This window comes from Chiroxiphia lanceolata, chromosome 3, assembly GCF_009829145.1.
Source record: "Chiroxiphia lanceolata isolate bChiLan1 chromosome 3, bChiLan1.pri, whole genome shotgun sequence".
In the NCBI taxonomy this organism is placed as follows: domain Eukaryota; kingdom Metazoa; phylum Chordata; class Aves; order Passeriformes; family Pipridae; genus Chiroxiphia; species Chiroxiphia lanceolata.
This window is the reverse complement of record NC_045639.1, coordinates 57,365,121-57,378,708: the sequence shown is the minus strand read 5'-3', so window position 1 is coordinate 57,378,708 and position 13,588 is coordinate 57,365,121. Positions and strand designations below refer to the sequence as shown.

The 13,588-nt window shown below is 38.5% G+C and overlaps 1 protein-coding gene across 5 annotated transcripts in view; it reads left to right on the top strand.

Moving 5' to 3' along the window:
- The window catches only part of ARFGEF3 (ARFGEF family member 3), a 90,822-nt gene that overhangs the window by 13,629 nt on the left and 63,605 nt on the right, over positions 1-13,588 (top strand). For all 5 annotated transcript variants that reach the window (XM_032681927.1, XM_032681924.1, XM_032681923.1 and 2 more), the window contains exons 3-4: positions 1,766-1,847; positions 5,007-5,138. In XM_032681927.1, the coding sequence (XP_032537818.1) occupies positions 1,766-1,847; positions 5,007-5,138 (214 nt within the window). The remainder of the gene's footprint in view (positions 1-1,765; positions 1,848-5,006; positions 5,139-13,588) is intronic.

Genomic DNA, 13,588 nt, shown 5'->3' with positions numbered 1-13,588 from the left:
AAGAATCTTTTCCAAGTACAGAAGCTTGCTATATTGCTTAACTGAGCCGTGCTTGTGACTTTCAAGTCTTTAATTTATCATTAAAAGAAGAGGTTGCATTTCAAAGAGCAAATAGCAGATTTGTGCTACCCTTGGGGTAGCTTGTGATTTGTGGTTTTTCGGGGAAAGATGGAGACAAAGGAATAACAACTGAACAAACTGAAAATAGAGTTGGTTTTTGGAATGGAAAATCAGTCCCCTCTGCAAACCAGGATCCACTGAATGAGTTACAAGATGGGCTCCCCAAAGGTGAAATGGCCGGTATTTGATAATCTCCATTTAAATGTTTTTAAAAAGAAGGTTCAGGGTGTAGACTTACTGGTTTGGAGTGAGGTTAGTAGGTTATGGGCAGACTGTGCATGTCTTCAGGTAGCTTTGACAATACCTCTGAAACTCCAGTAATCACTATTGCTCTACCCTAGGGTTTCTCCTTAGCTAGTTATGAAGGAAGAATTTCCAGTTGGGTAAGAAGAGTCTCAACAAATTGTTTTCTTCTTACCTTGCACACAGTTGTCTTCATGGAGAGGAAATTAATGTGATTCCAGAAGGGCTCCTTGGGGTGCCATCACAGAATATGCCAAGTTGGAAGGGACCCACAAGGAACATCTCCTGGCTCTACACAGGACACCATGTGCCCAAGAGTATTGTCCAAATGCTTCTTGGACTCTGTCAGGCTTAGTGCTGTGACTGCTTCTCTGGGGAGCCTGTTCCAGTGCCCAAGCACCTTCTGGGTGAAGAACCTTTTCTAATATCCAACCTAACCCTCCCTTAAGACAACTTCAATGCAGATGTTTGGAGTACTGAGACTCTCAAGGGCTGGCACAAATAGTTTGCCATAAGCAAATATGTCTACACAAATGTGAAAAATAGACTCTATGTACGGATAAGTGCCTGTAATGATATGTAACCTAATAAAGTGCAAATCTTCAGGGAGCTGCAGTTGCACATAGGCTGAGCACCTCTGATCAGGAATGAGTTTCCTGCCAACTAGCAGGATTTGCTTAAAGGGTTTGTGGTTACTACATGTCCATCAGATGCTGCAGCCCTTCTCTGATAAGGAGTAAGGAGTAAAGACAGAAGTCACAGTTCCAGGCAGTGTTTAAATTAATAAATTAAATAAATTTAGTATCTGAGCACAGAGTCAAAAACATCTAAAATAATATCCTAAATTTTGTTATTCTATAATCAAAGTATAGCTAAGTCATAGTTATAGCACATGCTAATTCAGGTGTAAACCAAGTTCGTTAGTGTCCATTTACTTTTGTCTACGCCATTTATAGTTGGAGGGAGCTAACACAACAGGGTACACTGTACTGTAGAGCAGGCCATAGACTAAAACTCAGCTAATAGAAGGTGGATTATGAAACCACTTTTCTGGAAATTTGAATATTAAACAGAAGGTAAGTGACTGAAGTGTAACGTTCAACACGCTGGGATGAAAGACCACTAGTGAGTTGTGAATCAATGCTGTCTTTATGCTTTGCACATTCATGCATGCACACAGAGGGCTAACAGTTGTGTTTTGTGAAATTTCAGTTGAAAGACCATTCTTAACAGTGTGTGAAGAAACATGCCAGCTTTTCATGGAGTTGTGAAATTATCTTTGATTACTGTATGCAAGTGTGATCTTACCGAAAGTGATACAGCCTTGCTAGAATGTTACTTGAATACCACTTTTAGTTCCATTTCTCCATCTCTTTTTTTTTTTTTTTTTAATTTTCTTCAGGGAGAAGTGTCTTCTTCCTCTTCAACTGGCTCTGGAATCCAAGAGCATGAAGCTGGCCCAACAGGCTCTAGCAGGGATGCAGGTATGGCTTTAGAGTGGGGGTGTGTTGACAGGCAGTGGGTGTTGAGGAAAGCTAGGCTTTTCTCTTGAAAAATAGCACAGAAAAGGTGTCTATCCTCATGTTGATCTAACAGTAATGTTCGTGTTTCTGTAATGGTGTTCAGAAGTTAGGATGCAAGTAAGGGCTGAAGCTAAAAATGTTTGCAGATAGGTAGGAGTTCCTGGATTTTAACTTTGAAATGTAGATGTACTCTTCCTTATGTGTCCCTGTGCTAGTCTCTGCCACTGTTAAGCATCTTAAGAAACTAAGCTGAGTCAAGACTTGCTGCTTTCTTTGATTGGAAGTGAGTATAAGGATGTAAGTGGATTGCTCAAATTCATTTAATCCAGCATATAAGGTGTCAGATATTTGGTTAGACCGTGCCCCATATTGGGGCACAAAAATGATTGTAGTGGTTCTAGAAGACTCTGGCTAAGGAAAATGGTGGGTTTGTAAGAGTTTTGGTAATTATTGGCTTTTCCAGAAGACATATATCACCTTCTTGCAGCATAGTACTCTGGTCCCACTCTGACATCCTGTGCCCTGCATTTCAACTATATGACAAGTAGGGAATGGAGGTTGCTTTTAAAGTCAAAAGTGGGACTTAAATAAAAATATGTCTGTTGTACTGGTGTGGGTATGCTTGTTAGAAGAACTTTGCAAACTCATGATCAGCAAAGAATAGTGGAAGAATTACGAGTGACCCACTGTGTGTTGTAGTGTAACTTCCTTGGGAACACTCAGTGAGGATAAATTTCATCTTTTTACTCTTCTAAATTGCTACACGTAACACTTGAGTTCTGTAAGAACTGGAATTGCAAAGTTGTGAATTTTCAGTATGGTAACAGTTAAATAAGAATGTTACCTCCTATCTAGAAGCCTATAAAGGTAATCCAGGCAACAATACAGTCCTTCATCTGCATTTATGATACGTAAAGTTTTATGAAGGGCAGAAAAGCAAACCACACAACTGATGATAGGGAGATACATTAAAAAATAGGATAAAAGACAAAAATGAGATTAAGTACAACTTAAATTTACCCAGGTAGGTCACAGGATAGTGGAAGTTGCTTTATCACCCTTACAGTAAATTGTTTACTGATGTTTGGAGGGAACCTTCTGTGTTCCAGTTTGTGCCGATAGCTTCTTGTCCTGTCACTGGGCACCACTGAGAATATCCTATTCTGTTCTCTTTGCAACCCTCCTTCAGATATTTATATATGGCGATTACATCCTCTTTGAACCTTCTCTTCTCCAGGCTAAATAGTTCCAGCTCTCAGCCTTTCCTCATAAGAGAGACACTCCAGTTCCTTTGTCATCTTAGCAGCCCTTCCCTGGACTCTCTCCAATAGCTCCGTATCTCCCATACTGAACTAAACATTCTCCTTTAGATAGAAAACCCCATTATTTTCACTGCAGTTTGAGTTAAATCTCATGAGGCAGTACAGTGCTAAAACACTTGATGTACTGATACGTGGGAAATTCTTAAAAACGTTGTTGTGGGTTAACTGTGGCTGACAGTTCCAGACCCAGCCACTCACTCTCTCCCTTGCAGGGGAATGGGAGAGAGAATCAAAAGGCAAAAAGAGAGAGAACTTGTGAGCTACGATGAAGTTTAATAGGGAAAGCAAAGCTGCATGCACAACCAAAAGCCTATACGGAATTAATTCACTTCTTCCCATGAACCAGCAGGTGTTCAGCCATCTCCAGGAAAGCAGGGCTCCATTAAGCCTCATAGTTACTTCATAAGACAAATACCATAACTCTGAGTGTCCGTATCTTCTCCACTTCCTCCTTTTTTCCCCAGCTGTTGTTGCTGAGCATGGTGTCATATGGTATGGGATATCCCTTTGGTCACGTTGGGGTCAGCTGTCCCAGCTGTATCCCCTGCCAAACTCTTCTGCACCTCCAACCTACTTCCTGGGCAACCAGTCTGAGAAACAGAAGGCCTTGATACTGTCTAAACTCTGCTCATTAATAGCAAAACATGAGTGTGTTATCAATGCTGTTTTGGTCACATATCCAGAACAGCACTCTGTGAGATCCTATGAGGAAAATTAACTATTCCAGCCAAAACCAGTACAAGCATAGAAAGTAAGAAGGAATGAACCAGTGAAATGTACTACAGAGTTGAAGCTGAGAAGAAGCATCAGTACAAAAGTCATGCAAAATGTACAGGGTGAAGTGGACTGCACAGAGTCTGCACTGGGTCACAGCAAGGTTGTGTTCCTGGGATCTAAGACAAGGTAGATTTGCTCTGTCATGGGAGTTTCTAAGAAGATGGGAACTGGGAAAAAACTTGAGTGGGTATGTCTACTGCAGGATGCCTGCCACTATTGAGGCACCCATGAAGGTGGTTATAGACTAAATAGAAGAAGCATTTCTAGTAGAAGTCCAAGGAAGTAATGCCACTGACCATGCTGATAGTTGCTCAGATACTGGCTTTTTCAAGGCAAAGCAAATCTGATTGGTCTAAAATATTCAGTCAGAAGTTCATTCAGTCTGTAGTGAACACACTCCTGTGTACGTTTGTGTTAGTCACTTGCTCACAGTACCCTTCCTTCTGAGGACTTGATTGTATCCATTATTAATCAACTTCTGAATGATGCAAAACACATCTTGTTCGTGATCAGAAGTGCCACCTTCATGTGCTTTACCCTGTACCCTATTGGAATGATTGGGACAATAGGTGACTCTGTCACCTGCTGGGCAGGGGATCTGATAGCACTAGTTTGATGTCAGAATACTAGCCTGAGTGGGGCTTTTTGTTGGTTTTAGATTTGGGGAACTGCAAAGGTTCCACTATCTCCCCACTTCCAAAATGTTGAAATGTTTTGCTGAGGGCGTTACTTGCAGTGATTTATCAGTTACTGATGTCCACTTTCTTCTGGACACTGGTGAAATAGGATGGGGGAAGATGATACCGAAATGGCAGCTGACTCAAAAGATGTTGACTCCCCCCCTGCTTCATGGCACATATCTCCCAGTTTTGCTGTATTTTTGCATTTTATATTATTGGCTCCATTTAAAATGTTTACGTAAAAAACCTAACCGCTGTAGTAACAAGCACTAATAAGTTAGTTGCAGTAGTTGCAGAGGCAATTTTGTCTCAACCTTTACACTGCCATTTTATCTCTGCAGAAGCTGCTGTCTGATGAGAGGTTTGTATCCGTGGAAACAGACTCAGATGAGAAACAGTTGCTTAATCAGATGCTGAATGCCGTCAAAGTGACTCCTTCACTCAATGAAGACCTGCAAGTTGAAGTGATGAAGGTTAGTGTTTCACACACATGAGTGATTGCAACAGAGGCTGCTCGAATCAATGCTAGGGTCAGCAAATAAATTAGCTGTTGCCGTGGAAATCTTCATTTTAGGACGGTATTTGATTCCCTTCTTCCTGGTGGCAGATGTTGGTTGGTTTCATTTCTACTTCGTTTGTGTTTCCCTGATTAAATAGGAGATAGTTTATATTAAGAGTCAGTACACTGATGGTTCCAGTTTTAGCAAACTGAAACAGGACAATCAATTTGTTCCATGGGAGTGCACAGATAAATGACTTGCAGATTTGTTAGTTTGTTATTGAGCTTTAGTGGTCATGAGGTGGGCTGTGCAGGCTTGTAATTTTGTATTGTGCGTGCATAGGTGCTTTGTAATTTGTTAGCTATATTTTCTCTTTGTAAAATGCTAATGATGAAGCACAATTTGTTTAAGCACCAAAATGTCACTGGACCAGTGCATAAGGGAAATAATTGTTTTGTAAACTCAGGGAAAACTTCCATTTCTAGAAATGCTTTAGCATTCTCCTGTATGCATGTTAGGAAGCTCAGCTGCCAGGAGGTATTGTTTTGGATTGGAGGTGATGTCAAATTTCCCTGCTCTGTCATTGGGTTGGTTGTATGACTTGCCAGTACTGTAATAAAAAAGTGACTTCTTCTACAAATACTGTAGTATTTGTGTGAAACAAGATGATGGTGGACAGTTCTCAGATGTTGGAGTGTAAACTTTGTTTACACTCAAACTTGTTTATAGGAAACAAGGTTTGTTTGCTATAGCTGATCATCAGTTGAAAACCATTTTGGAATGAACCTGCTGGTCCTTTTTGCATGTTCATAATACCTAAAACTGAGTGATATATTTGGATCTACTCCTTGACCATTCTTTACTTCAAGTACATAGACTAACTATTTTGTTTCTTGCATGTGACATTTTTGTTCGAATGAACATATGTTATCCATTCTGAAACTGTTCTGTATTAGTTGTACTCTTTAGCACTAGAGGTGACTACCTGGGTGGAATATACCCACAGTGTCATAACATGCAGAAGGGTGAGCCTAGCAGCAGAAGAAAGGGAGTATTTGAGTAGACTGTTACCTGTTTTATGGAGCAGGTTTCTGTGTACAGTTTGAACTATGACACCCAGATCTACATTCCTAACCCAGCATACCTCTTTCCTGCCTCTTTTGTCTCTGAAGTGGGAAAGGGGAAGAGTTGAGAATTAGCAGTACTGAACCAACAGGTCTCTTGCTATGCATTATTTTTTTGCAAGTTGCTTTTTTTACATTCTTGAGTGTTGCAGATTCAATATCTGCATGCATACTGTTTATTTGAAAGTCCTGGCATATATCTGTCAGAAATTGCCCCTACACTAAGAATGTGAGCACTGTATTTTGCTACAGTTATGAGAACCTATCTTCTCAAGTTGTCTTGGTATGTGAGAAGCAAAAAAAAAAGAACCGAGAAACCTTCAAAACTTTAAACCACGGAAAACCCAAGCCAAAACATTGTATTTATGTACACTTTTTTTTTGGTGGTTTTTTGTTTGTTTGTTTGTTTTTGTTGTTGGTTTTTTTTAATTAGAAAAACATGTTCAGTTTCTGTTTGGGAACAAAAGAGAAAAGGGAACATAATTTCACTGAGTGAAATCTTGATGTACAAATGTTTTCTGGCTAAAAGCACAGTGAAATGCATGCATAGTAAAATCAGGCTACAACTTTACATCCTGAGAACAAAGCAAAATTCTATTGACTTAAATATTTGAAGAAAGCAGAGGACCAAAACATATTGTAATCAGGACAATTAAAACTCAAAGACAGTGGATTTGAGCCTTGCCTGAAAGTCAAATCAGCGGACATCTTTTTACATTGTAACCTGAAGGTTACAGATGCCATTGCAACACTTGAAAATGTTGTAACTAGTGTAGGCCTGATGAATGGCTAAAGCCATCAGGGAGTTTTCTAGCAGCTGGTCTCAGCAATGTGTTTATATCCCTAGATCTGCTAAAATGTGTCCTCAAGGCAGCATATGATTGTACATCAGACTGTGTTATTCCATCTGGAGGAGATTAAATATACCTTTATCTAGTGCAGATAGATATTAGACACTCCTGAGTGTGAGTAAGTTTTTGTGAAACTGGATCAGCTGTGATACTGGCCTAGTTCTTTGCGACTTGCTGCACAGTTTTACCAATCTCACAGGTATTGAGTGCAACCATCAAAAGTTACACAGAAGACTTTATTCATGCAAAATCAATGTGAAAGTAGATGTGCAGTAGTACTTCACTGCAATTTGCTGGTAAGCTCCTAAATCACTTAAATGTGTGTGTTTGGGGTTTTTATAATCCTATCCAGAATATCTCCTGTTATTCCCAGTAAGAGTACACCAGAAAGTCGCGCTTCACACACTATCCAAAACAAATATTTTGAATATTTATTTTAATGGTTTGTTGTCACCCACATGTATTACAGATGGAGGTGTGAAAGGATCTGATTGGCTGAGGAGAGCATTCTGTAAAGCTTTTTACATTCAGATTGCTGCAAGTTGGAATTGGCAGTGGAAGGGAGAACACAGGAGAGAGGTGTAAGTGCAATTAGTTGCCTTGCTTGACACACTTTTGGAACCTGATAAATGTTATTATAAAGGGCCAGCAGTAGACAGCAATGGAATAGAGTAATTGTAATGGTTGTTGTAAATAAATGGAGAGGAGTGCTAGCTGGACCTCTTCTGGCACTGAGAAAAGCAAACGGTTTAGGCCACTGTTGTAAAAGTGGAAGGGCACTGACTAATTTATAGCTAGGTACAAATTCTCTTTATTTTTAAGGATGAGTGTCATGGCATGCTCAGCAGATTCCTAGACTGGAGGATCACAAAACCAGCATGCCAACAGTGTTCAGACTTAAGGGCCAGGGCTGGGGACTGTGCTGGAGTGCATCCTGGGCAGCCAGGGAAGATTTATACTGCCCAAATGCAGTTGTCAAGAAGAACTCAAAGCCTTCCCCTCTCACAATATCTCTCTCCACTGTGTTAGGTGAGGTACCTCTTACCGTTTTTATGAACTTTGATTTAAAGTGGAATTTTACTTTTTGTAATAAGCAAATATTAAACTAAGTTCCAGGTTAGGGACTACTGTCGGTATCTCTAGTTCTTCTAAAATACCAGTTGTGGACTGTGCCTTTCTTGTAGAGGTTTTGTAGTAGAGTGGTTATGTGGGGAAATTCCCCCCTTGGATTTCCAGCGTAGAAATGATACTGTGACATCTTTGTTTATTTTTTTCTTGTAGGACACTCTTATTACTAAGCACTGTGTAATTCTTATGTCAACAGCACTTTTATGCCCAAAAGAAGGGAGTGGTCTTTTCAGTGAGGAAGAGGGAAAGGCTATGGTTTCTCTTTGACACGAATAGGCACCTATGACAGACACAGGTGTACTAACTGGATTTGATTTGCCACACACCAGAGCAAACTGTCTGCTGTATATAAATTTTGCATTCAGACTTGCATGTTATTTAACTGCTGAGCCAAATATTTCTTTATAATACCTCAATGACTATGTGGTGTGTTTATTCTATGCCACGTGTGTTTTCTCTGTACCTCTGATGTGTTTTATGGCAGAGATTTATTAGTATTTCCAGACTGGGGACTAAACTGAGGTTATTTAGGTGCTTTAATTTATATTACAAGATACTGCAAAACCAGGAAATCCAGAAGGTGTGACCAGAGGGAACAGTGTATCTGACACAAGGCCACTTCAGTATTCTCCTTTGCTGTTGCCATGATACTTTGCTGTCAGACTGAGGAGCCTTCTAATATATGTATTACCAGTTTGTGTTTTTACTATGCTCAACTGGCTGTATCAATGGAAGGGAAAATCACACAATCATACAGTACCTTGCTGATGTTCTTCTTGTAATACATCAATAACTTAACTGCAGTTTCAAACAGAATAATCTAAATATTTATACTTGTATATTTTCATTACAATATTCATGGAGGAAGAGATATATTGATCACTAATCAAATTCAGTGTTTTAGCATTGAGATACCAAAGTGACTCACTGCTTTATTTATAGAGTTACACATGTATAGAAAAAATCAAGGGGGCAGTAATTTAGCACTTTCCTTAGATGAACACAGTCATGCAATATGACTGGCCCAGAAGTGGGAAGAATTTTGTTGTGTGACATGGTGCCATGTTATAATTGAGTGAAATGCAAGGCTGTATCTCGTGTCGATGAGTGGGACATTTTGTTGACCTGAAGCACTAGATGAACAAGCAAATAGACAGTCTGCAGAAGAAAGGGGACAATTTCTGGATTGAGGATTAATATCATGCATTTGGGGTTGGCTGTGGATTCAGGGGATTCTGATTTTTTTTTTTTTTTCCCTGGCTTGATGCTTTTAAGTTCTGGTTTCAGATGTTTTTAAAATGGCTGAAGTACTTCTGCTTCATGCTGTTAGACCTTTGCTTGCAGGAACACATATAGTATTGGCAAAAGCACTATCAGATATTGTCAGATCAGCAGTGGAAAAGGAAACTAGGAAACTAATCTATAGCTAAGTCTCTGGATTGTAGTCCCTTCCAGCCTCAACAATTCTGTGATTTATTTTTTTTTTTCTCACTTTGATTTTTTGGTAATTTTTCATCAGTAACCCTGACCCTAAAATGCATTTCCTTCTGGAAAGGCTCCTGGAAAAACTGGAATTCAGCTTTGAACGTAATTGTGGCAGCGAAGCAGATGAAATCAAATATGAAGGAAGTGGATAGTATGGAAGGAATCCAAAACAACAGAGACTGTTTGTTTAGGGCTTTTTTCTTCCTTTTTTTTTTCTTTTTCCTTTATTCTCACTAATGTTATGGTCCCTGTCATTTATGAGCTGACAATTTTCTTAATAATGCCATTCCTCTCTATCTGTGAGAACATTATTCTCAAATAACAACAAAAACAAGTTTAATGAATAGTTACAAATTAGTAGATGAGTCCTCACACAGAAATAAGTTCTCCAGAGAAACCAGATACACTGTAACGTAATGGAAACTAACAGTAAACAGGTTGTTCTTAAAAAAAAGGGCATGATTGGTCATTTAAAATTTCCCTTTCTACTGCATCCTTTTGTTTTCTTCAGTCCCAGATAAAACTTTGTCATGTAGTTCAGTGCATGTCAGTTCTGTTTGCCCAGATTTCCCAAGAAACTGCTTGCAAGACTGAAATTTTCAAGCATGAAAGAGAACAATGACCTTTTGTGAAAGAAACTCCAGTTTTCTGATTTGAAATATTTTTGCTTTATTTCACTATTTTAATTAATAGGGTTATGATATGCTGGACATGTTATGAATATATACTATGTTTCTGTCAGTGAAGCTTGCAAGTGTTGTTTCTTATTACCTCTGAGAAGATTTCAACACATTTGAGTTGCAGCTACTCTACTTGTAGTGGGTTTTGAATAGACTTGAGGATTGTTTCAAAACCAAAAAATAATCTTTCAGAGTGGCTTGAGAGAGAGAAGACTCTTCTAGTTCTGGTTATTTATCTATTGTCCATAATGAACAGCTATTTCATTTAGTAAAGGTTAATTTATTCCCAGTGACTCCAAATTGCATTTGTTAGTGGACTAGGTGTACTTCTTGCTGATGGGCAAAATATTAGTGATTTTTCTTCTGTCGGCTTTCAGTGAGGAGTCAGCCAGAAGTTTTTTTTAATCTATGAATGAGGTTTAATCAACCATTGTTAAATCTGCTGTGTCAAGGCAATCTTTTATCTTTGCCTCTGATCCATTAATAGAGCATTTGGGAACTCTCCAGTAATAATAGTAGATAGCTCTTTTTGTGATTTCAGTTTTCATTTCAGATATATTCAGAACTGAAATTTGAATTAGAGTTCTGTGGTTAAACTTAGTTTGTGTAAGGACAGACTGTCTGTAGGTTGGGTATTATCAATTTCCAAGATTGCTACCACGACGGTTTAAAGATGCAAAGTGCTGAGTCATATCCTAGTTTTTATTAATTTATTTTCTGTAGTGACTAATTGATAAGGCCCCAGTTATGGTGTCAAATTAGTAACTTGAAAAGGTCACTATTGAAGATCTACAAGGAGTTGTAGAAAGGTTTTTTGTTTGTTTGTTTTGGTGGGTTTTGTATTGGTTTTTGGGGGTTTTTTGTTCTTAGTTTTTTTAACAATTATAGTTGACCTGTTTTAGGTTCTGCACATCCACATTGTTACAGGTTCAGGGAGGTAGTCCTGATCTGATGCAAATATTGAATTAAGTTGGATTGTGCTTGAGCAACCAAGCAAAACTTATGGTTAACTTTTTCGGAAACTTGTCAGGAACTTTGTTGCTGTTGAGCTGGTCTTTTGCCTTCCATCACAAAGAATAACTTATATTATGTATTTGAAGAGTTGTTCCAAACTGATCCAAAATGTTGGCAGAATACAACTGCAAAATCCCAGCCTTTGTGGATGATTATATTCTGCAGCTTTTTCTTGAATACTAGTAAATGAGCTGATCACTGTAATAAACCCTTGCAGATATATATGGTCTCATTGTTTTAAGGTTAATATTTATGAAATATATCCTTCCACATACAGTTTGGTTATGCTTAGTAGAGTATAATTTACAACTGTTCTGCTTTGTCCTGAACTGTAAATCAAATGGAGGAGGAAAATGGACTGAAACAACTTGGATTTAAAGGTATATGTAAACTATGTTGTTCCCTGTGCAACCCCTTTGAGGCATGGCATAATAGTTTTATATAGGAGTAAAGACAGTGATTTCTCTGCCCATTAAAAATAAAAATTCATTGGTGCAGCAGTAAAAATATAACTGCTAAATGGAAATGGAGAAGGAAGACTGTTATTATCAGGATGGGAATCAGCAATCCAATTGCTGATACTTGCTGTAAATCTATGTATTTTAGTAAATATAGAATTTTGGAACAAGAGACCATTTTATCCCCTCAGTATATTTTATGCACTGCATTAATGGAAACATTTTTCAACATTATTTGCAATATAAATTTCAGTCCAGTCATGTTCTAAGCAGAGATGGACTATGTTTTAAATAAAGTAAAAAATAAAAACCATTATGCAACTTTAATTGCATGCTTTAATCCTGAACTGGTTTAAAATCTGTATTAATGAGAAAAAAATAAAAATGCTGAAGATTTGTAGAACAAAGTTTCGCCTGAATGTGCATTAGTTCTTGTAACAGTAGTGCCTGATATGAGCTTTTATAAGCAATACCTGATTTTTTTTTTCCAGTCCATAATTCAGAGATGTGAGAGGATTCTGTAAAGACTTGCACAGTGTCATGCAAACAAGATCCTTTTCTAAGATCAGTCCTGCTGAGGAATGCTAAATAGAGTTCTTAGTGCTTAGGCTTTTCATAAATTAAATTGATGTAATGTGGGCCAACTACAAAACCAGATTCTCTGGGGTTTGCTTCTCTCTTTTTTTCTGGTTATTTTTAAAAGTTATTTTATTCATGTGCTTAGTTATAAGTAACCAGGTTAATTCCAATGGATTAAGTGACCTACGTTGTGTGCTTCGAGATAAGCTCATCCTTTCCCAAGTTAATTAGAACTATGATAAATACCTAGTTCTGTGATTAAAGAACTCCCTTGGTTCTTAGGTGCCTGGTCACTGTAGCAGAAACCAGTCTTAAGTTAAATAGCTGAGCTTTCTTCTAAAGGGATGCAAAAGGAGGTGGTGGATTCTCCGTCCCTGGAGGTTTTTAAGATGAGACTGGATGTGGCACTTAGTGCCATGGTCTGGTAACCACGGCGGTAGTGGATCAAGGGTTGGATTTGATGATCTCAGAGGTCACTTCCAACCTGGTTGATTCTACGATTCTATGATTCTATGAAAAGAATGACAATAGTAATGGCCTGAATGTGACCGAGTCAATACTGGATAGGAACTGCCTAAGCCAGTCAGCAGTGAATGCAGTGTCTCAAAAATCAAACCTCTCTCCAGGATCCAGCTTTTTCTCAGTTCCTTTCGGTGCTTGAATTCATATCCCTGAACAACCTCTGTGGGTTTGGGCAGACATGTAGCTTTAAAAATCTAAGCAAGGGGCTGGTCATGTCTCTTAAAAGACTTGCAGGATAGAAAAATAGGCTTAGTTTCTTGCCTGAAGAAATTCCAATGCAAAACTTTTAGCTATCTCAGTACCATGAGGTTATGAAAGTGTTTTCAGATAGAGAAGGTGCTCATTCTGTCACATTGGAACTGGTGTGGCATAATCAGAACCATTGGCATCAGCACAAAAAGTAGCAAGTCCCTAGCTCTGGAAAGTGTAATTTCACACCTGTCCAGAATGGAAGTGCAAGTTCTTACAGACTTCCTTTAATCTGAGACACATACCAAGAACCTGGAGACCAGTTAACCATTAAGAAAGTAATTGGAAAGACATTGTATATTCACAAACCCAAATATAGAAACTCTTGTAACT